Source organism: Chanodichthys erythropterus, chromosome 4 (assembly GCF_024489055.1).
Source record: "Chanodichthys erythropterus isolate Z2021 chromosome 4, ASM2448905v1, whole genome shotgun sequence".
NCBI lineage: Eukaryota > Metazoa > Chordata > Actinopteri > Cypriniformes > Xenocyprididae > Chanodichthys > Chanodichthys erythropterus.
This window is the reverse complement of record NC_090224.1, coordinates 14,552,571-14,577,968: the sequence shown is the minus strand read 5'-3', so window position 1 is coordinate 14,577,968 and position 25,398 is coordinate 14,552,571. Positions and strand designations below refer to the sequence as shown.

The 25,398-nt window shown below is 37.2% G+C and overlaps 1 protein-coding gene across 1 annotated transcript in view; it reads right to left on the bottom strand.

Moving 5' to 3' along the window:
- mpv17 (mitochondrial inner membrane protein MPV17) overlaps positions 1–25,398 on the bottom strand; it is a 30,784-nt gene that overhangs the window by 4,227 nt on the left and 1,159 nt on the right. Inside the window, exons 2-5 of the mRNA XM_067383165.1 lie at positions 25,003–25,085; positions 13,340–13,455; positions 9,588–9,680; positions 7,060–7,155 (exon numbers count right to left, since the gene is read on the bottom strand). Coding sequence (XP_067239266.1) covers positions 7,060–7,155; positions 9,588–9,680; positions 13,340–13,455; positions 25,003–25,075 — 378 coding nt within the window. The 5' untranslated portion in view covers positions 25,076–25,085. The remainder of the gene's footprint in view (positions 1–7,059; positions 7,156–9,587; positions 9,681–13,339; positions 13,456–25,002; positions 25,086–25,398) is intronic.

Here is a 25,398-nt window from a genome sequence, read left to right as displayed (position 1 = left end):
TACGAATGATGTCTTACTCTTATCTGTATGACCTTAAATGGCGAAGTATTTTAGGTTGTTTCCACTGTTATAATAAGAATCATTTGGCATTGTGGCATTTTAAGTCTCATTACTACAGTGCAGTGGTGAAATATGTGTGTTCTGGAAATGGGAAGCCTCACGTGCCGCTTCACTCGCTGTCTCCTCGTGGAAAGGTGAAGTTGGCTCTTTTTCTCCTCCTCGCTAATCTTTCCGTGATTTCTTGAAAAAATTTAATATTGAACTTTGTGCATCCGCCAATGGCCCCAATTTGTTCCGTTGCATTTTACCATTCAGCATTGGTCAATCTAAAGGGGGATGTACTGTACTATCTCAGAGTGAATAAATGCCACTAGGTGGAGCATACTGTAATTTTCACTACTGTCTGCTCAAAATAAATTATTATAAACTCATAATTAACTTAAAGGATTGAAGTGACTGGTTATAATTCCTTTTCCTTCCTTTTTTCCTTGTTACCTGTTCATTCATGCATTTATCATGTCATGACTAATGATGCTGGTGCCTAAACCCAGCCTAAGGGTCTCCACTCAGGCAGAGAGTGGTCACGGTTCCCTTAAAGTGCTGTAAAAGCTCCACAACTCCGTCTCACCGCATCAACCGCAAGTCAAAACCCTCCTATCCCTGGTGCCATATAAAAATCAAGTCATCTGGAACACGAGGGCCCTTTCCCCTGCTAGTGTCATCTTTTGAAAGGTCATCTTAGTGAGACTGAGTGTGTAAAAGAAGCCCGTATTAGAAACTTGTGCTGTTTCTGTTTGTACTCTTTGCCTTAACAGTTTCTAATTAAGAACGAACAAGGCACCGGCCACCTGGGGTGAAACTACCGCGGGGCCGAGACGTCATTATATTGTTTCCACTGAATTTGACGTCACAGGAATTTAGCCCCTGAGGAACTGAGAGCGCTTTTCATTTTTTGGACCGTTTTGAATGCAAAGACTGAGAACACAACAGGGATGCTAATATTCTACATCTTTAGAAGTGAGTAACATCAAAGACCAGCCAAATCCTGAATGCCCAGGAAACTGCCCATAAGCAGAAAGCTGTAGGCAACTGTTAACAATGATCAAACCAGAGGTTCAGAACAACCCTAAAGACTTGAATGCGCTGTGTTCTTGTCACTTTATTATGACACTGATCTATTATACAACCAGGTTATAAAGCGTCAAATGCCTCATGATGAGAACAATAATGAGCGGATGAGTTGTTGGTTCTAATCTGTATTTTTCTGTTAGCTTATGCACACTTAACCTTTTAATATAAAAACAACAGCGCTGCGACTTTCCGGACTCACACACTTGATGATGATGTTGCACTTGGTGTCATTTGGTAAAGATAGAGAAAGTAGTCAGTGGGGAGATGGCATTTTACCTGACTTCACAGACTATGTAGGCAACAATAATTGTTTTAGCAATAGTAGGTCTTTGCCAAAGTTATGTTGATTTACTTCAGATTTGCTGTGCATTTTATGAAATATAATTATATTAATTATATTAAAGGACTTGTGTAAATGTGCAATTTTTTTTAGAGCTTGAAAACTTTTTTTTTTTGCAGTTCAATTTGGTGCCACTATTGGCACAGAAATTACACTTTACCTTTAAAAAGGAAATTCAAGATCATTACATAAAAATATTAATTTGTGATCAACTATTAATTATATTATTAAATATTGATTATATTAACAGTGCTTGGACAAATATTTTTAGTCATAATTTCAGTTTTATAATAAAATGTTTGCTTAACATTTTCCAAGAACCTTTGAAGGAAGGAAGGAAGAAAGAAAACAAAAAATAAAGGAAGGAAGGAGTAGAAAGAAAGAGCAAGATAGAAAAAGAAAAGGAACAAAAAAGAAAAATGAAACAAGTAAAAAAGAGAACAAGAAAAAAGAAAAGGAAAAATGTAAAAAAATAATAAAAAGAAAAAGAAAATAGAAAGAAAGAAAGAAAGAAAGAAAGAATAAAAGATAAATAAATAGATATATAAAAGGAGGAAAAGAAAGAACAGAAAAGGAAAAAGAAAAAGAAAACAAAACTAAAGAGAAAGAAAGAAAGAAAGAAAGACAGAAAGAAAGAAAGACAGAAAGAAAGAAAGAAAGAAAGAAAGAAAGAAACAAAGAAAGAAAACAAAAAATAAAAGGAAGGAGTAGAAAGAAAGAGCAAGACAGAAAAAGAAAAGGAAAAAAATTAAAAACGTAAGAAGTAAAAGAAAGCAAGAAAAAAGAAAAGTAAAAAAAATAAAAAGAAAGAAAATAGAATAAAAAATAAAACAAAGATAGATAGACAGAAAAAAGAAAGAAAGGTAAAAAGAAAAGAAAGAAAGAAGAATAAAAAGAAATAGAAAGAAAGAAAGAGAAAGAAAGAGAATAAAAGAAATTTAAGGAAAAATAAAGGAAAGATAAAAAAAGAAAGAACAAAAGAAAGGAGTACAAGATAAGAGAAGAAAGAAATACAAAAATAAAATAGAAAATGAAAGAAAAAGAAAAAAATAATGAAAGGAGAGGAAAAAAGAGAAATATAGAAAAAAAGGAAAAAAACATGAAAGAAGAAAGAAAAACAAAAGTAAAAAGAAAAGAGAAAAAGACAGAAAAACAGAAAAGGAAAAAGAAAAATGAAAGAAAGAAAATGAAAGAAAGGGAACAAACGAAAAATAAAGACAAAAAGGAACAAGAGAAAAAAAAATAAATAAAAAATAAATAGAAAATAAATTAAAGAAAGAAGAGAAGAGAAGAGAAGAGAAGAGAAGAGAAGAGAAGAGAAGAGAAGAGAAGAGAAGAGAAGAGAAGAGAAGAGAAGAGAAGAGAAGAGAAGAGAAGAGAAGAGAAGAGAAGAGAAGAGAAGAGAAGAGAAGGCATTATTCTGGTCTTTAGAGTTTAGATAAGGGCATCAGCATTGTCCATTGAAAAATCCAGATCAGGTTTATGTTTCTCTTCATTCAGCTGCTGCATTTGATCTAAAGCCACATTCAGTTGACTGACTGAAGCCCAGTTTCCCTGGAGATAGCCTCTGGGTTAAGTGCTTTGGACAATCAGAACATGAGTTCACACATGAACTGTCCAATTCCCAGGCCAATCCAACCTGAAATCAAACTCGTGATCTTTCCATTACTCAACCAGAGCCTTAACCACTAAGCAAGCACCTAATGAGCGTCAAAGAGCTGCCATTGCAGTAGCAGAGTGCCGTTTAGCTCCGTTTTAAAGGGCATTCCTGCGAGCAGCATCTGAACTGCCATCCTGTCACCCTTGTATCACCAAATTGCCTGACCAATAGTCATTATAAACAAAGGTAGACACTGTCCACAACAAGCCATGAATTTAATCAGCATCAGAGTTCCTGTTTAAACCGTAAACAGTCCTACTAATAACTAGCAGCTACAAAACGTCTTTTATTGGATCAGAGTGATATCCTTTGAGTCGCACAGTAGTATCACCAAAGTTAGTGATTGGCTTTCAGCTCACATTGGCTGTTTGGGTTAATGAGCGCATTTATCATTAGCTTTCTGTCTTTTCTGACATTTAGGTGACTGACCTTTCAGTCTCATTTTAACTCCGCCACCTTTCCTACATAAATAATTGATGGCCCTACTCAGAGACACTGCTGCGTCAACCGTTGTTCCTACAAGCCCATGAGTCACTCCTCGCTGGTCCAGCCCTCCGTCCCTCCATCAGCGGAAGTACTCTCTAATTGTACAGTGCCAATATAAGAATCACAGGAGTGCACTTTCAGGACTACAGATGGAGTTGGAATATATTTACATTGGCAGTGAGGAACTCTGGGATGAGAGACTATATTACGCCTGAAAATATTGGATGTGACTTAAATCACAGTTTGAGAAAAGTTTAGGAGGTATTTCATAGTGATTATAACATTAATATAAATTATAGTTATTAATTATTTTACAGTACTGTTCAAACAGTTGGAGTCAGTAGGTTCCTTTACTTTTTTGAACTTGAGAAATGAACCCTCTGGTCCTCTTTGTTTAAGCCCAAAATATACTTTTTACACGTATGTGAGGGTCAGCATACAGAGCACGTTACATGAATTTTGTCACCAGAAGAGTATGCGCGTCCTGTGTGCGCACTACCAAGCTGTAACAGCGCATACTTTTGTACGTGCAGGTCTCAAATTCACATTTAATTTATTTTGCGGTGATTAGTTTATCACAAGGCGGCAACCGTGCCCTGGGTATGTCGATTGACAAGGTAGTCGAAGAAAACCAGCATAAACAGAACAGACCGGAACGCATGCAAGCTACAGCGACAATGGAGGCCTACATAGACAAGAGATTGTGCAAAGAGGTTAGTACACTCTTCACACAATCTCTTAACACCCTCAATTGTACAAGAGATTGCTCAAAACTGTGCATGCATTGAACGCCTGTGAATGCGTATGAGTCAAGCAAAGTATTCTTTGCAAGGCTGTGTGTTCGACTGTGCGCGTATGCCAAGGCTTTAGGGGTCTTACTTGGCTCCTTTGTGGTCAAAAGTGATCGAAACCTTGAAATTTTAAAAAAAAATTCTGGAAAACCATTGTAATATATTTTTGTCTATAAAATGGTTAGTTCCTGTCCTTGATTCTGATTGGTCAATAGCTGTGATTTATTCACAATAAAACATGGCTATGACCGCTTCACCCAACGCTTCTGTGTATCACTACACAACACCCTTAGCAACCACTCTTAGCAACGTAAACTGTATGTTCTCAATTTATATTGTTTATATTGTTGACGCTTACTGTATTATGTAGAAGAGTATTGTGAGAAGAGATCAAGTGAGCGAGTTTATTACCTGCGTTCAGATTTAGCATTTTCCTTCAGGTCAGCCCTGTGTTCATAATAAAAATCTTTTTAAAGGTGCCATCGAATTGAAAATTTAATTTACCTCGGCATAGTTGAATAACAAGAGTTCAGTACATGGAAATGACATACAGTGAATCTCAAACTCCATTGTTTCCTCCTTCTTATATAAATCTCATTTGTTTAAAAGACCTCCGAAGAACAGGAGAATCTCAACATAACACCAACTGTTACGTTACGTTATCACTCCAACAGTGTAGCATTAGCCGTTAGACACGGAGCACTATCAAACTCATTCAGAATCAAATTTAAACATCCAAATAAACACTATACTTGCGTGATTAGACATGCTGCATGACGAACACTTTGTAAAGATCCATTTTGAGGGTTATATTAGCTGTGTGAACTTTGTTTTTGTCAGTCGAGAGCTCGGGAGGGGGCAGAGAGCGCGCGATTTAAAGGGGCCGCAGCATGAATCGGCACATTTCTAATTATGCCTCAAAACAGGCAGTTAAAAACTGTATGGGGTATTTTGAGCTGCAACTTCACAGACACATTCAGGGGACACCTTGGACTTATATTACATCTTGTAAAAAAACGTTCGATGGCACCTTTAAATGTCCGCTGCAATATCTTGTCCTTTTAACAGTTAAGGGGTTTTCCCTTGATTGACAGCATTAGTCAAAGCATTTGTCAGTTATGTCTTGTTCTGTGTTCACAACATTTCAGTCTTTTCAATGTAAAAGTCTTCACTACTGACTGACACACTCATAAAGACAGTCTTTGCCACCATCTAATGGCAAATTGTAACTTCTGTTCACGGCGGAACAGAAGTTACTATTTTTTTCCGGCGGAAGGAAGGCTTTTAGTGATTTTACTTCATGAAAGTTGCATTGATACATATTTTTTGGCTTTAATATTTGTATTGTGTTAACCGTTTTATAAAAGCAACAAGGTACTCAAGGCTAGTACTGTATCATGAATAAGACATGGCTGAAGGGGTTGCTTTGCGACATGCCTAAAAACGCCTTTCAGCCATGACTTATTCACAATACAGCACAGCCTCTCATACCTTATTGCTTAATTATATTTTTTGACTATTATTTATACGCTATTTTTCCCCATTGAAAATTATACACTTTTTTTCCTAATATAGTTTTAAATTATTTTTTAATTAAAGCAGTATTCCATGTTAAAATAGAGACAAGGTATTTAAATCCAATTTTTGAAGGTAGATTAGTGCCATCTGGTGGGAGTAAAAAAAAAAGAAAAACTTAGGCCGTGTGTCCACCAAAGCGTTTTTAGCCAGCTGAAAACACTAGGCGCTCTGCTGAAAACGCCTGTGAGCGCTTGAGAGCGCTTCTGCAGCGCAGCGTTTTTTTCCATTGAGACGCTTTGTTGCTATGATACGGAATATCCGCGGCACTGTTACTTATAACTAATTTTGCAGGTAATTTGTTTCACACTAAAAATGTTCACACAATGTGGAATTACTTGCTATGTATTTTCAGAAACCAGCAATATTAATTTCTCATCCATTTTGTTTCTGTTTGTTGATGTCGTTGTACAGCAAGAATGTGACAGTTGGTCGGAGTTGTATTTGTCCCGCCCCTCCTCCACTCTGATTGGACGGCTGGCTAAAAAGTGACAGTGATGAGCGCAGCGTTTTACTCAAAGTTGAGAATTCTTCAACTCGAGGCGACCAGTAAAAAACGCTGAGCTCTCAGCGCTTGAGCGTGAAAAAGACGCTCAGCGCCTCGTTACGCTCCTGCCGTTTAAAAAAACGCTGCGTTCCCATTGAAAACAATTGAAAAAGTACGCTAGCAGCTGGAAAAAACGCTTTGATGGACACACGGCCTTATGTAATACCTTGGTGTAACCACTAGATTCTTATATAGTTCTACAGTATATAAAGTGGCTTATCTCTAGTGTTTTTAGACAAATACTTATTTTTATTAAGCTGTGGATTTGGATTTATACTTAGACATTCTCAAAGACTACATTTTGTCAAGGTCAAGATTTTTTTGTGTGAAATGTCAGTTTTTGCTTTAATTTTACTACAGTCATACCTGAACACAAAGGAGGACATTTTGTTATTATCATTTTCTGTTAACATTCCAGTGTATCCATTTTTTTGGGTTTCACTTTCTGCAGAAAGCGCTCATTTCTTTACGCCATTAGAATAATCCTAGTCATTTGTGTTGACAGAATGTGTATGTGATGAAAACTGACCCTCTTGAGTTTGACCACATTCTCCTCCACAGTCAGTCCATTGAGCGCACCAGATATTCCCAGGAAAGCACCCAAGAAACACGGAGCAAAACACACCTGTGGATATACAGTACAAAGACCTGATTAGATCAGAGAGCACCTACTGTGATACTTATCCCATCTAGTTTATGGAAACCTTCTCGTTCATATTTAGATGACATATAAATGTACATGGTTAATCAAATTCAGTGTTCATATTAAATACCATTAGACAGCTAATCCAGCTGATTGTTAATTTATAGACTACTGCCGCACATTTTCACATCGGATAAAATATGCATGCACATGTTGAAAGCTATCAAGGAGACAATGACAGACTGATGCATCCATTTATTATTAGCACACTGGATCACTGGAATTCCTTCATGTGTGGTTTTCCAAAGGACATTCCAAATAGATGTTACAGAAATCATCATCAAAAACAGCCCCTTTGCTTTTCCTTTGACTTTTGGGTACCAATTCCGCATTGTTTTATATTTTATAATTTGAAACAGTGATTTTATTACATTTCATTTTCAAACGACATGGAAAAAGGTACATTCGTTTTTCAAAAAACAAGCAATTATTTTCATTTTATTTAGTGCATGTAAAGTGAAATAAGCTATGGACATGCTGGCAGTACCTGCTACTGACTATTGGAATCTGTCTATTTTGTAAAATATTATGAATAAAAAATGACTTAATAGCTAATTGAAATATCAAATGACTTCAACATCTGAGGACCTCTTTTACTTAATGCTTATGCAGCCGTTGTAAAACCATCAACAAAACAACATTTAATATCCACAGATGAAAGCAACCACACACACAACTTCTGGCTGGCCGTATGGGCTTTTAGAAATTTAGAAAGTGGGTCTCTAAAAATAGCTCTAGAATCTCTTTTCTGAATAAATGTGGGAGTGCAGGCTGGCGTTGTAAGCACTGTTGTTTGGGTGTAATCCGGTGATGGGGAGAGGGCCTGTCTTGCGTGCCTTTGTCCGCTTCATCCTGTACATTCATTCCACCAATCATGTAAACAATGACTTATGCAAACACTCATTTGTTTGACTGCCTATCAGGGATGGATTACTTGACATGCATGAAGGGAGAGCTCAGATGGGATACCCAAAAGGGATAAAGCACGTAGCAGCTCTTAAAATAAATCTCAAAATAAATAGCGGCTTCTAAGTACTTTACATGTGTCTGCAGATTCCCAAAAAACACATAACAGTAAGCTCCAAGGACAACTTTCCATGGGTCTATTTATAACTAAGATAAGAAAAAGACATTTTGTAACATACCGAACATATGAGATCTGATTTTATTTTGCGTCTTTTGTGTTACTTCTGTTAAAGATGCAGTAATATTGACAGCTAGTGGTTGAAATGGGTACTGCAGTCCATATTCAAAATATTGGAGAGAGGTTACTCTGGTTGCCAGATTGAGGACACGCAACAGGACCGAGCGCAACTGACAGTGACAAGCTTTATTTGCACACTGAGTCCGAAATTTTTGTATGCGTTTTTTCATATTCGTCATCCTAAAAAATTCATCACGCACACAAACCTTGCACACTGAGTCTTATGAGTATTAATTAATCCGCTGCGAAAGAATTCGCAAAACAATACAAAATGGAGTCTTCAAGCAGTGAGGATGATTTTGTTGTCCTCTCTTTTCTTAAAAAGAGAAAAACAAAGAGGAAATATTGGGTCCATTCAATCCTGAGATTGCATAGAAACATGCAGAAAATTGAATCCGATCAGATTTTTTTTTTCAATGACGGGTGAAGGTTTTGAAGCCAGTGTGTAAACGTGATTGACAACGTGAGGTCGTATTTATATTTTCCCATACAAAAATTTCAGACTCAGTTTGCAAAAACCTTTACTTTGTAAGTTGATGAGTAAATTCTGCAATCTCTGACAAAGTTCGTTTGTTTGCTTCCATGGCTACAATACGATTTTCAGCCAACTGGCAACTCGGGGTGTCGTAATACTATTGGGTAAATTGGCAGTGGGCGGGATCACAAAGATCAAAACAAAAACGGACATTCCGACACAGAACGCGCATTCCGTAATTGTGAAAGAATTGTTGGGAGGGAGCATGAAGAATCATTTTCACACATGAATTGGTACCATGAGTCCACACCTTAAATTCATTGAAAGTCTTTGGGATGTGCTGGAGTAGACTTTACAGAGTGCTCACTCTTGCACAGTCAATACAAGATCTTGACCAAAAATTGATACTCCTCTTGATGGAAATAAATTTTATTTCCAGCACATCCCAAAGACTTTCAATTTGTTCATGAATTAGGATAAGAAGAACTGTTGCCAAACATAAAACATGCTAGAAACATAGTAATCACTCAATCATAGACTCTTAAGCATTTACCCCATTAAATCTAAACAGTGGCTTATTTTGGCCGGACAGTGTGTGTGTGTGTGTGTGTATATATATGTACAATTTTTTTTTAAAAAAAGTAAACATTTTTTTTACTACAATACATTGCTCACCTGGTCAACCAGCATTTTCTTCAGAGCTGCACTTTTAGTACCACCAGTAACAAGTTTGTCCAGCACCTTGTACCATCCACTGACCACTGGACCCTTCAAAACACAGATAACATAATTAAATATGTGTAGCACATTAAAAAAAATTCAAACACCTCAGTAAACAATCACGAACACAAGCTCAGAACATTGAGGCCGTGCCAGTGGTTTCATTTGTTTATGACGTGATTATGAAAACAGCGGGCTGTAATTAGCTCCAATCCTCTGTGAATTAATGAGCTTTCTTTTTGTTTCCCAGTGTGGTTTCAGTCTGGGCCTGATTAGCAAACTGATCAATAAATGTGTCAAACAGTGTCTACCGGGGGTGTTTCAGTCAACGATGACAGATTTATTCTTCGGTAAATCTCTCTTTTAATGCAATTATAATTTGTGGTTCAGCAGCATCGATGTAAAATCACCCACCAATGCTAAATTATGCATATGGGCGTCTAACAAACAGCTGTGCACTTGTTTGAGAAGACGTTTGTCATTTCTCTATGCACAGTGAAAATATAACAGCTGTGTGCCATCTTTCTGCATTCTTTCCTGTCCTTTTAGCAAAACAAAGGATGCCATATGACACATAAAATGATTAATACTGAGCTTCTGCTTAATTCGGTTGATTAGGCAATAAGAACACAGCCTATAACCATAAACCGCCACAGAAAATAAGCACGTCATAAATGCAACATAATTACAGCTCAATGGACAGAAAATCTTTCACAGATTTCATTTCAGGAGATGCAGGACAAATTTTACCTTAAGTTCTGACCTATGGTTCACTCTTCTGTTCTAACAGCAGTTCTTACTGCACTAATAATAATGACTGAAGTATGATGTTTAAAAGGCTGAATTGAGTGTGCTCAGACTTGTAAAAGCTTTGAATCATACAGGCCATTTGCAGATTAGTCCTCAAGTCATTTGAACAGAACAAGTGCATTAGTGCTTTGTGTGTGTGTGTGTGTGTCAGGGAGGAAGGGAAGAGCAGGAGGCTCAATATGTCAATCATTGCGTGCAGCTATGCTACTTCATTACCTGTTCCAACAAATTAGACCCTTTGCATGATCTGTAATGGCCATAACACAACAGACATGTAAACATTTGCATTTAGTGACATTTTGCAAAAAAATGCTTAGCTTTTTTTTTATCTTTGTGAAATTGTATTATTATTATCTAATGTAAAGCAAGGAGCCAAGTATTTTCTGGTTAACATCAGCAGTTGGAAAAATCTAATCTGATTACATCAGGAAATAAAGTTGTTTCTAATTCCAGGTTGAAACAGCCAGTACTTTTGAGAATGAAATAATCTCAGGATTTGCCCACGTTTGCAAGGTTTATGTAGCTTTAACAGAAATTTATTGTAAAAATTGTTTGTTAATGCATGGTACATACTACCATTCAAAACATTTTTTTTAAACAAATGAATTATTCTATTCAGCGAGGATGCATTAAATTGATCAAATGTGTGAGTAAAGACATTTATAATGTTTTAAAAGATTTCTATTTCAAATAAATGCTGTTCTTTTAAAATTTCCAGAAAAAAAAAAATGTATCATGGTTTATGCAAGAATATTAAGCAGTGCAACGACGATAATGTTACTTGAGAACCAAATCAACATATTACAATGATTTCTGAAAATCATATAGGAGTAATGGCTGCTGAAAATTGTGCTTTACCATCGCAGGAATAAATTACATTTGAAATATTTTCAAATATATAACAGTTATTTTAAACTGTAATAATATTTTGCAATATTATTGTTTTTACTACTATTATTGTAATTTCTGATTAAAGAAATGCAGCCTTGGTGAATATAAGAGACTTAATGAGACATAAGATAAAAACAAATCTTACCGACCACAAACTGTATGTCAGATTTCAGCCTCTAAAATGCATGTACACTATATTGCCAAAAGTTTTGGGATGCCTGCCTTTACTTGCAAATTAACTTTAAATGACATCCCATTCTTAATCCGTAGGGTTTAATATGGAGTTGGCCCACCCTTTGCAGTTATTACAGATTCAACTCTTGTGGGAAGGCTTTCCATAAGGTTTAGGAGTGTGTTTTCCGGGAATTTTTGACCATTCTTCTAGAAGTGCATTTGTGAGGTCAGGCAGTGATGTTGGCGAGAAGGCTCACAGTCTCCGCTCTAATTCATCCCAAAGGTGTTCTATTGGGTTGAGGTCAGGACTCTGTGCAGGCCAGTCAAGTTCCTCCACACCAAACTCGCTCATCCATGTCTTTATGGACCTTGCTTTGTGCACTGCTGCACAGTCAGGTTAGAACAGGAAGGGGCCATCCCCAAACTGTTCCCACAAAGTTGGGAGCATGAAATTGTCCAAAATGCCTGGGTATGTTGAAGCATTAAGAGTTCCCCATAATCCCCCCACCACCAAACTTTACACTTGGCACAATGCAGTCAGGCAAGTACCGTTCTCCTGGCAACCGCCAAACCCAGACTCATCAGTCATATTGCCAGACAGAGAAGTGTGATTCGTCACCGCAGAGAACACATCTCCACTGCTCTAGAGTCCAGTGGCAGCTTGCTTTACACCATTGCATTCAACGCTTTGCATTGCACTTGGTGATGTAAGGCTTGGATGCAGCTGCTCAGCCATGGAAACCCATTCCATGAAGCTCTCTATGCACTGTTCTTGAGCTAATCTCAAGGCCACACGAAGTTTGGAGGTCTGTAGCTAGGGCTGGGCGATGTATCGAATGCTTTTGTCACGCGCATTTCTTCAGTAAAGCCAGTTCCCTGATTACCGCTAAATCGCCATCACTTGCCTTCAAATGGAGCGGCATTTAATAGACCTAGCCATAGATCACTGATAAGACACGCAATATCGCGTTCAATATCGATATGTATCGCCGTCGATATTGAACACGATATTGCGTGGCTTATCAGTGATCTACGGCTCTGTCTATTAAATGCCGCTCCATTTGAAAGCAGGTGATGGCGATTTAGCGGTAATCAGGGAACCGGCTTTACTGAAGAAATGCGCGTGACAAAAGCATTCGATACATCGCCCAGCCCTATCTGTAGCTATTGACTCAGCAGAAAGTTGACAACTTCTGCGCACCTCAGCATGCACTGACCCCGCTCTTTTACGTGGACTACCACTTTGTGGCTGAGTTGCTGTTTTTTCCAATTGCTTCCACTTTGTTATGATACCACTAACAGTTGACCGTGGAATATTTAGTAGTGAGGAAATTTCACAAATGGACTTATTGCACAGGTGGCAACCTATCACGGTACCACGCTTGAATTCACTGAGCTCCTGAGACTGACCCATTCTTTCACAAATGTTTGTAGAAGCATTCTGCATGCCTAGGTGCTTGATTTTATACACCTGTGGCCATGGAAGTGATTGGAACACCTGAATTCAATGATTTGGAGGGGTATCCCAATACTTTTGGCAATATAGTGCATGTACACTAGTGCATGAACTTTGGCCGTCCACATGAGATTACCGTATGGGCTACATCATTCTGGGCCAAAAAGCATCTTTCTCGAAAGCTTGTATTTTAATGAATTTTTGCAAGAGAATAAATTATACAAAACATAAAAATCACAATTTTATAACAATAAAGACATTTTTGGTCTGTCTATCTTGAAAAGCCATGAAAACCTTCAGTTTTTTTTAACACTCAAAGCTGGAGCATCTCAAGAGAAACACATATGAAAATGGAACAGAATCACAGGAGACTTACGACAAAGAAGAAGCCAATGCTCATCATCTTTGCGGTGCGTCTCACGCTGTGATTGGCCAGACCACGGCGCTCAATCAGCTGCTGGGAAATGACATCACCCACACCCACCAGAGAGCCTGGAAGAGAGGGAGAAAAAATGAGGGGGAGAGGGAGAGAGGGGGTGCCATTGAGGCATGTGTTTGCCCCCACTGCCCAGCGTGAAGGCCTGCACTCAGGTAATCATGCCAAAGAGAATCGACAGGAAAGACTCTTTCAGATTTTTGCTGCCCCATTCACTCCACACTGACTGAGAAGAGAGGCTAAAGGGTAACAGAAAGAAGTTGTAAAGGATAACAAATCCTGACTTTTTGACCTTTAAAACCTGTTCACACCGGCACGAATATCGATCGCGATTTTCGCCGACGTTTAACGCCTCGTGACTAAACAACGGGCACCAATGTGAGTGTGCACACCGACGTGAAAAACGCGAGCCGTAAAAGTGTCATTTTTTAAAAAACGCCTCGGGTTTGGTTTTTTTTATTTGACCAATGAGATTGGTGCTTTTGTTCACATGCCTGGAGCTGCTGAAGTTACAGTAAAGCACGACTTGGTGGCGCTCAAGCACAAAACAGTCAAAACAGTTTTTTCCTTTTACATTCAAGAAATATAGTTGAGAATGTCTATTTAATAAATGTTTATTTGCACTAATGTTTCTGACTACCATCTCTCATATATATGGCATTTAATATCTGCATTTTTATCTTCTTTAACTTTATTAATATCATAAATATGTTTAGTTGCACTACCGTTAAGCACAAGTGCCACATACTGTCAGGGAGTGAATTTGCATGTTCACTCTGCGCATCGCCAGTGAAAATCGCTTGGGTGTGAACACAAAAAACGTCTCGAAAAACGCTGGCAATAAACACGTGCGATATTCATCCCGGTGTGTACAGGCTTTTAGACTTTCATTTACACTACCGTTCCAAAGTTTGGAGAATGATTTCTGAAGGATCATGTGACACTGAAGACTGGACTAATGGCTGCTGAAAATACAGCTTTGCCATCACAGGAAAAAAATTACATTTTAAAGTATATTAAAATAGAAAACAATTATTTTAAATTGTAATTAAACTTCACAACATTACTGCAGCCTTGGAAAGGATAAAAGTCTTTTAATAAAAACATTACAGATCGCAAACTTTGTTCAGTACAATCTTTCATAATCTTTAGCTCATTAATTTTTTTTTTTACCAATTCTACCATGTACTAACCTAATTACACACAATTCTTCTTCTTCAATGATTCAAACATTCATTACTTAATGTATAAAAGTAACAGTTGAGAACTCAAAATAACTGAGGTCATAAATATAGAAGATATTGAAGTCTTTACGAAGACGCAAAGACTTCAAGAAATCCATCCAGTCACCCCACAATGACCTTTAAATGTCACATTGTAAATCTCACGTTGCATCGAGACCCCCTTTGGAACACTACAGGAGGTTGTTTCCTAATAGCAGGGACAGATGTTATCCTGTAAAACAAGATTAGTCAGACAAGCCATGCAACATTTTTGAGAACACTCTGGAAACATTTTAATCCATTGTAGAGTTAGAAAGTAATACAAAACTTTCATTTATTAATCAGAATTTTTCAAAAGTTCCACAATGTGCCCTGATGCAAGGTATATTTGCAAACACTTTTCCCTTACAGACCAATTTGAAAAGCCTTCAGTCTTTAGTACTGTCCATTTGCACTGTTAGTGGATTCATGCATAAATTAATCTCAAAGTGTTTAAACAACTAAACCAAGAGAGACTTGTTAACACCCTAAAGTTTCAAAGTGTCTGCACAAGTACAGTAGTGACCAAAAGTGATGTCCGACCTAGGAAAATTGGCTTCTTCCCACTTTATTCAAACTTATTTTAAATATGTATTAAATATTTTGTATGCATGTTGTGAATTTGTGCCTGGAGCGTCTAATTGTATTATGATGCTAATAAAACATAAGGAATTGCGTGGATTGTGTAATTTTGGGCCAAGTGGACAGGCATTAGCTATATTATTATATGTTATTATGTGTGTCTTAGAAAAAATGGCAAATGGAAGGAGCTGTCCACCAAGGAGGATATTGTTAAAATGGCTAAATCTGGTCAATTGTTCTTGGTTATTTCTCATGTGCTGGACATGAATGGTCACAATGTCCACAGAATTATTTCAAAGCACAGTGAGGCCACTACCAAGCAGAATGTAAAGAGCAGTGGCTGGTCAGGGAAGGCTAGTATGCATTTTGAAAGGAGAATGAAAATCTATTGAATGTGGGACCATATCAAAACAGCTTCTAAAGACCTGGATGAGACCTCCAACCTCCTATTTCATCTCGGACTGTACGTCAATGACTTTAAGAGGCTCGAATGAGAGGTTGTGTACCAGCAAAGAAACCATTTATTAGTTTTATCTACTGCAAAAAAATACCTTGCATTTGTCAAAGAAAATAAGGACTGGAGTGTGGAAGATTGGAGCTGTGTTCGGCAGTCCAACAAGTCAAAATTTAACAACCTAGCATTGGATGGTGTCAGGTATGTTTGTGTTTTAATACCAAATGAATGCGTGGCGCTACGGCAGGGGAAACGTAATGGTATTGGGGATGCATGTCTGCAGCAGGTTTTGGAAGGATCTACTAGGTCGCAGGCACTTTGGAAATGGACCAATACTTGGGAATTCTGCTGAACACAACGTAGCCAAGTATGGAGGATCCATTTTGAGATCAAATGTGTATTTTTCAACATGACAACGTTCCTAAACACACTGCAATGCATCAACGTTGCGCAGAATGAAAGTGTTCATGCTTAGCATTTTGAAGTCTTCAAGTGGCCTCCTCAGTACATTGAAAATCTTTAGGAAATTGTAAACCTAAATTGTGATACACCATGCAGGTCTAACAATGAAGCTCAACTTTGAGAAGATCTTAAGGAGGATTGGAAAGAAGTTAAGCATGACACATGCACAAAGTATAGTGAGTCAACGCCCAGAAGAATGCCATCTGTAATCAAAAACAAGAGAGAACAAACAAAATATTAACTGATGATTACACTGTAGTCAAATGCATGTTTAATTTCCATTGAGATTTTTATTTTTTATGCCTTTTTTTTTTTTCATAATACAAAAAACCCATATTTAATTATTTAACAATTTTGTCATTTACTCCTCATGTTTTGATTGTTTAGTTGAACCTGAAATGTCATTAAAAGGACATATCCTCTCCGGACACCACTTTTGGCCACTACCGTATGTGTGTGTGTGTGTTCATCCATTCATCCCTGAGGAAACATTGAATGAACAAAAGCTGTTGAATATGAGTGATGGAAAGCTTTAGATAGACTGCAGCTCATCACCTTCTCCCCATTTTCACACACACACTGTGTGCCAATCACATTGACAGAGCTGTTTCCTCCTAACTGCTGGAAATGTCACAGGTCTCCTTTCTCTTCACACACACTTCGATCGTCTGCAGTCAAAGCCATGAGGGCAGCAAATAGAGCCATGCATTATGCATGTGCGCATAAACAGAGACCTCACTGGATATTGACATGTTTCGGAAACCCAAAACGAATACAAACCTCAATAAAAGAAACAAAACCAATAGAATCCATTACAAAGGAGATTTCTTTCCTTTTTTTCCCCACACATGCCTGTGTGGACTGTCACGCTGAGACCATTCAATTCAACTGATATAACTGTATATATAAATACATTATACACTTTATTTTAAGGTGTCCTTGTTACAGCGTAACAGGGGTGTTTCTCTTCAGCGGGGACTGGGCGATTGGTCAGTATTGAAGGGAAAATGGATGCTAACAGGTACATCCGAATTCTTGAGGAAAATCTGCATCTCTCTGCTAAACAGCTAAAGATGGGCAGGACATTCACCTTCCAACACGACAATGATCCTAAACATACCGCCAAAAAAACAATGCAATGGCTTAAGGATAGGAAGGTGAATGTCTTTGAGTGGCCAAGTCTGAGCCCTGACTTAAATCCGATAGAAAGTCTGTGGATGGACTTGAAGAGAGCAGTCTATTGCCGCTCACCTTGGAATTTGAATGACCTTAAGCAATTCTGCAAGGAAAAATGGGCAAATATTCCCCAATCTAGGTGAGCAAAGCTAGTACAGACATATCCAAAAAGATTAATGGCTGTAAAGCAAAAGGTGGCTCTATGAAGTATTAAATCAGGGGACTTGTGACCTCCAACCCTGTTATTCTAGTTTTTCAGTTTTTTCAAAAAAAAAAAAAAAAAATTAAATTAATTTTCAGAACTGTTGCTTTTTCTTTTATTACTTTGATGTGGTAAGGCAAACTTTGTAAGTAAGCTGAAAAAGTTTGGGTATTGATTTCAGGCAGTATGACAAATAAAGTAACTATTTCAAAGGGGTATGATGATTTTCTATAGGCACAGCATAATTTATAACAGTTACTCACATATACATGATTTTATACACACACACACTCACTCACACACACATATTATATATATATATATATATATATATATATATATGTGAATAACTATTAAATATATTATATATTAAATAATACAACTTCTGAGGTCATTGTTCAAAAAATATGGCGAGCTGGAGAGAAGCCGCTATTGTACACAGCATGCCATAGTAGGAGGGTGGTGTGAGATGAAATGCCTTGGAGAGGAGGATGCTGGGATCTCTGGTCTCTCTCCAGCAGGTTGTTAACGGGCACAGCGGGGTGATCCACCAACAGAAAGACTGTGTCACGCTCTCACTCAACCCCACACAAACACAGCAGGCGAAGCCTTTTCTGATCTGTCAGAGAAACACGCTGGACTCTCCGATCACATTTTACAAGCACCGGCCGTGTGCTCCACCACAAACACTGATATAGTGACTCAGTGTTATGACATGACTAAGTGTACACAGGCACTGGACTGATGGTACCAGCAGTGGGTTTGTGACACTAACACTGTTCTAGATTTGTTTCTTCAGAAATACCACTGAGTTCACAGAAAGCCCTGAGTAAGCTGCAAGTTCACAAACCTCTGAAGTTAAGATTAACAAGGTTTTAAATTAGTATTATATGTATTTGGTGATTCGGTCTATGGAAGCAAACGTTTTTGTTATATATATATATATATATATATATATAATATATATATATATATATATTAATTATATATATATATAATATATTAATTATATATATATATATATTAATTATAGGCATTAGTATTCGACTGCTGTTGGAAGCAGATAATATTGGCACTTATTTTTCTAAATTCAAGCAGTATATAACAGCAAAAACAGGGAATACACTCAACCTATACCTAAACCTATAACATTCAAAGGTTTGGGGTTGGTAAGATTTTGCTTTTGAAGATTTTGTTTCTTACGCTCACTAAGGTTGCATTTATTTGTTCAAAAATAAAGTAACCATTTTCTGAAACATTACCATTTAAAATAACTGTTTTCAATTCTAGTATATTTTAAAATGTAATTTATTCCTGTGATAGCAAAACTGAATTTTCAGCAGCCATTATTGCAATGGTAAAAACATTTATGCTGCATAATATTTTTATGGAAACCATGATACATTATTTTTTTCAGGATTCTTTGAAGAACACAAAGTTCAAAAGAACACTATTTTTTTAATAGAAAACTTTTGTAACATTATAAATGTATTTATTGTCACTTTTGATCAATTTATTGCATCTTTGCTGATAAAAAAAATAATTTCTTTCAAAAACAAAATTTTACCTGAACTTTTGAATGTTAGCATGTATGAAATATCCATTATATCATTTATTGGCTTATCACTTAAATAAAAAGTGATAACAAACCTATAATATCCACCATCATCTCGATTATCCGCCATAACATTAATGTTATCTTCCAGAATTTTTATATAGGCATATGCATACCTAACAAAAACACAGCTATATAAAGTAAATGACAACTATGTTTCTACATCAGTACCCCCTGATCTCTAAACACTCATCACGCTTCACCTTGACTGGCTAAATTGCAGGATCCTTAAAAAAAAAAAAAAAAAAAAAAAATTCTTCTGCAGGCTGCAGCCAAATACAGAACTGCCAGGGAGGAGAAATAGAGCAACACATAAAAAAAAACAAAAAAAACAACTGCCTTTAAATTTAGAGGACAGCTGCTTCCTCACACTTGCCCAAATATCATGGTTTACAAAGGACATTCTGCCTTAACGACAGAACCCAGCAAGGCAACGCAGCCCCTTTTAAGTGACCTAACCTTTTCATAAAATGTCAAGGAAAGACTAATAATCCAGTATAGCAGACTGAAAAAAGCCAGAAACCTTTGCCATGCTTTTACAGGGTCATCTTATCAAAACAGCACCAGCTTATTGATCATGGCAGGCAGAACCACGCAGACAGGAGGGCAGAGGCTGAGTGAGAGCTAACAGCATGTTGTGAAGTGATAATAAACACTTATGTTTTCCACTTCTTGGTTCAACTTGACGGTAACAGGTTGAGAAGCGCCGAAGAGTAAACTCTTAAAACATCTGTTAAGAACAAACTGTTCTGGGAGGACGTTTGCATTTGTTCCATGAAAAATAGGCACTTAAAAGTTATATTTTCCTTGAACAAAGAACAAGAAAACAGCAATTTCACAGGAAAACAATGTCCATTTATCTATATTAACAAAGACGACCATCCCAACCAAACATAAACATGGTCGTTTGCCATTACACGGTGCCAAATAAAATGCAATTTACCACACACTCAGGTGCAATCTGCCCTGTACCTCGTGCCAACTGGAGTATGGCACTCATCTATGCTTAATGCATCTCGAAATATGCTGATGTCAGCACAACACTTCCCACCGTCTGTCCTTGAGGAGAGTCTCAGGGGAAGAACAGCCCTGATTGACGCACCTTGTGCTTAGTGAAATTATGTGTGATCAATTTGGCAGGGATCTGCACGTTCTCCGTGGGGACCAGCGGCAGGCTACGGCAACCCTACCCATTTAGCTGATGAGACCGATGTGACATGGCTTACCTGTGCTACAGTAAACACATTCAAGCCCCATTCGTTCAGATTTGCCCTCTTTGGATGACATTGATTTTTTCGGTTCTACATTTAGCACAGATTATGGGGTTAATGCATCGCTAATGACTTGAAAACGGAAATGTAGCGCCTTCATCCCCTCCATTCATTCATTTATTCATTCACTCATTAATCTCTTCCTCGTCACATCTGTAGCTGTTATAAATAAATCCATTTATCACTTCAACCAAGTGCATCGATTAAAGCTGAAGTGTGTAATTTCTGTGCCACGAGTGGCAAATAAACCGAATTGCAAAAACAATTGGGTATATTCCCATCAGCCTGTTTTGAGGACTTCACAGGGTGTTTGTTCAGCCATCTTAAAGGGTTAGATCACGCTAAATGAAATTGTTGTCATTAATTAGTCACCCTCATGTCGTTTCACACCTCTAAGATCTTCGTTCATCTTCGGAACACAAATTAAGATATTTTTGATGAAATCTGAGAGGTTTTTTTAATCCTCCCTTGAAAGCAACAAAATGTCCAGAAAAGTAGTAAAAACATTGTTAAAATAGTCAATGTGACTACAGTGGTTCAATCTTAATGTTATTAAGAGACGAGAATACGTTTTGTGCGCAAAAACAAAACTAAAATAACAACTTTATTCAACAAATTCATCTCTCCCCTGTCATTCTGCTATGCTATTTTCGTTGCAGCACTTCCAGGTTCTAAGTCCGAACGACGACAGTATTGGCCGATGCCTGTTCACTTGAGCAGCACGAGGCATGCGTTTGATGCTGTCACAGGAGCCGGCCAATCATCAGCCAGCGTTCGGACGTAAATACAGAAACACAGCACTGCGCCAACTGCGTAACAGACTGACAGGGAAGAGGAAAATATTTGAAATAAGTCATTATTTTTGTTTTGTTCTTGTCCATTCATAACATTAAGTTTGAACCACTGTAGTCACGTTGACTATTTTAACAATGTTTTTACTACTTTTCTGGACATTTTGTTGCTTTCAAGGGAGGATTAAAAAAACCTTTCAGATTTCATCAAAATATCTTAATTCGTGTTCTGAAGATTAACAAAGGTCTTACGGGTTTGGAACGACAAGAGGGTGAGTAATAAATGACAGAATTTTCATTTTTGGGTGAACTAACCCTTTAAATGAGAATGTCTAAAAAATTATTTAAATGTTCTTTTGAAATTTCTATTCATCAAAGAATACTGATAAAAATGTATAAAATGTTTATGTTCATAAAAATATATGACAGCACAACCGTTTTAAATCGTGACCATAAGAAACGTTTCTTGAGCACCAATTAAAGGAACAATATGTAAAGTTTCACCACTAGAGGTCGCCTATTCAAAACAAAGGCGTAGCTTGATGACGCTGAGCTTGAGCGCAGAATCTTGGGACTTGTCGTCTTCACCTCACAGTCGGTGGAAAAGAATCAGGATGGGACACGGGCAGAAATCATGTTCAAGGATAAGATTACTAACATTACTGTAGTATGAAGCAGAGCAGGGCTGAGTGATGTTGGAGCGGAACGAGGCCGCTGGAGCGATTGCTAATGAGATATGAGTGCAACACACAGCTCGAGAACAGCGGAACATTTATTAAAGGGTTAGTTCACCCAAAAATGAAAATTATGTCATTAATGACTCACCCTCATGTCGTTCCACACCCGTAAGACCTTCATTCATCTTTGGAACACAGTTTAAGATATTTTAGATTTAGTCCGAGAGCTTTCTGTCCCTCCATTGAAAATGTATGTACGGTAGACTGTCCATGTCCAGAAAGGTAATACAAACATCATCAAAGTAGTCCAGGTGACATCAGTTTTTGAAGCATTGAAAATACATTTTGGCCCAAAAATAACAAAAACTACGACTTTATTCAGCATTGTATTCTCTTCCGGGTCTGTTGTCAATCCGGGTTCACGACACCGCAGTGACGCTGCTGATGTAAGACGCTGCTGACGTGTTATCCGGTGCGCCCGAGCTTCGTTTACAGTCTGAGGGAGATGCACGCTGTATTCAACTATTCTACATTGTTTGTATTTTGGTATTGCTATATTATTTAAAATGGTGCGTAAGTGTGCGTGTCGTGGATGTCCTAATCGCCAAAAACAACGACGTAAAAGTGCATTACCAATGCCGACAGATGAAAGGATTCAATGGAATCAATTCAATGGAATCAATTCAATGGAAAGGATTCTGGAAGAGAATACAATGCTGAATAAAGTCGTAGTTTTTGTTATTTTTGGACCGAAATGTATTTTCGATGCTTCAAAAAGTTCTAACTAACCCACTGATGTCACATGGACTACTTTGATGATGTTTTTATTACCTTTCTGGACATGGGACAGTCTACCATACAAACACTTTCAATGGAGGGATAGAAAGCTCTCGGACTAAATCTAAAACATCTTAAACTGTGTTCCGAAGATGAACGGAGGTCTTACGGGTTTGGAACGACATGAGGGTGAGTCATTAATGACATAAATTTTCATTTTTGGGTGAACTAACCCTTTAAGACACAGTAGCCGCTTCTGCTTCTTCCAGGCAAGGGTATGAGGTAACACCGCGCTGTTTATCATATTAGATAAATTACAGTGTGTTGAAAATTATGATTATGCTATGTTTATTAAAGATTTAAACATTCTTGGAAACATCTGGGATACATCAACAAAACACATAACACTGTTCTAGTGTTTTTTGGATATTTTAATCCAAAAATCTTACATATTGTGCCTTTAAGCATGTTATAATGATTTCTGAAGGAACATGCGACTGCTGACAATTTAGCTCTGCATTCACAAAAAAAATACTTTATAATTTATTATTATTTTAATATATCACAGTATTACTGTTTTACTGTATTTTTGATCAGATAAATGCAGCACATAAGATACTTGTTTCAAAAGCATTGAAAAAGACTTTAGAACAGCAGTGTACGTCCATTGTAACTAAATCAGATTTCTTTTCAGATTATGTTAATTAAAAAAATTATATAATTAAAATAATGTCTCTTTTCAAACCCCTGTCTGCCATTGGTCAGACAAATAGATAGCCTCGCCCTAAACTCATGTCATTGGTTGGGCAGATCGGGATGCTCAAACAACCTACAAATAGTTTACTCTGTATATTAAACTGGCTTATGAAAAATAACTAAAAAAATAACAACCTTGAACTTCCGACTCACTCAAGTTTTTCACCTTGCCCGAGAATGCCAAGTTTTATTGCTTTCGATTTATTTGAAGGTAAGATCGTGTCCCTTGGTCTGTGAATAAGCGCCGTGTCACACGACCATCCAGTTATTTAATTTTGAAATAACCCCGCTTCCCTGTCATTTAAGGCGTCTTGCTGTCTAATATTAAACCTATACCCATAGGGCTAAAGTTTCTATAAATATTCAAGCACTCCCTGATGTGGAAAACAAAGGCGATGAATCATAGCTCATGTCTGTAATCTTGATTACATAAACTTGCATCCTCAATCGCTCTGCGACATGAGGCCACTGGTGATTTTAAGCATGTTGGCCAAGTTGTTAATGGCAGTCTAGCCAAGCACTAATTAATCCTAATGTTACAGTTTGAATGACTCATAATACACCCAACAGCTTGTTTAAGCAGGCTCATTGATTAACAATAAAATGTACTCTCATCTCATTCACTCATTTTGTTAAACATGGTGAAAACATTTCAGTCAAAAGTGATTAGTTAATGCACAGTAATCACACATGAAATTAAAGTTGAAGTGTGTACTACGGCGTCACCAAATGGAACTGCAAAATGAGTGATTGTTTTCAAACTAATTTTACACTGCCTGCGTCATCTTTAAAACAAATAAAAATAAATAAACAAACAAACAAACAAAAACCTATGTAAAATCTCTCAAACTTTTAGAACAAGTCATTTCCCCCCAATTGCTTGGTTTCAATAAATTAAATCGCCTTATTGAACTGAACTTAAGTTCTGAAATTTTCACTATGTTTCCACAGTACATTGAACTCTGATCTCAAAAGGTAAAAGAAATTGATTCCTCATCATATGAAAGCTTTAATCTAGAGTCATCAATATCTGTGTTTGGATAAAAAAAGAAAGTCTCCAGCAGAACAGCTTGACAAGACATTGGACTTTCAACCATTCATTAATATGCTGTTTTGTGCTGCCATCTTCTGGTACAATTGCTGCAAAACTAAAATTCTTAATTCATGACAGGGCTATTATTTTTAAATAAAAACAAAATGTCTGATAGATAATGTGAGCGTTCCGGTTTCAAAAATTAAATTTGCATTTAATAGCATTTAACAGTTAAAATAACCTAACCAAAATCTTGAAATAGACTTCACCGCTTAATCTTTACTCCCACCCTGTAAAACCCACAGTGACAAAGTTCAAGCAAACAGTTAAGCAGACTGTTGCTAAGAAGGGCTTTCCGATGTTTATGTGGCTGATCTATTATTGACGCTCAAAAACAATCCTGCTGTTTAGAAGTAATAGTGCTAACAGGAAAGGTAAATATTTAATCAGTAGCGTCTGAGATAGAGTTGACCTAAAGGGAATTGGGAACCAACTACAGGGTTAAAAAAAAGAGAGGGGGACGGAGAGAAGAATCCAGCTCTTACCAGCAGTTATAATCTGCACTGTCAATGGACGTTTGGCTATCAGCACCTGATAAGACCTCCAAAGACCCGCCATGGGACAAAGTCTAAGATAAACACAAGACCACTGAAATTACTACAATGGAAATTGAAAATAGCTGACAACTTGAGCAATAGCTAAATTATTATGTGGCTGGCAAGAATAACATCATGGCACTCATTTATTGAAAGAAAAATATTCAAACAAATATCTCTTTTCAGTTCATGCAATACATAATTATTTAGTCTACAAATCAAAATTTGTTATGTGCTGTATGTTTTTGATTCAGTTTTTAGGTTCAGTTATAAGGTGCTTTATTGCCATGAAAAATATTTTTTACAACTAAAGTATTTCCAGCTTGCAGTTAAAACAGTGCAAAT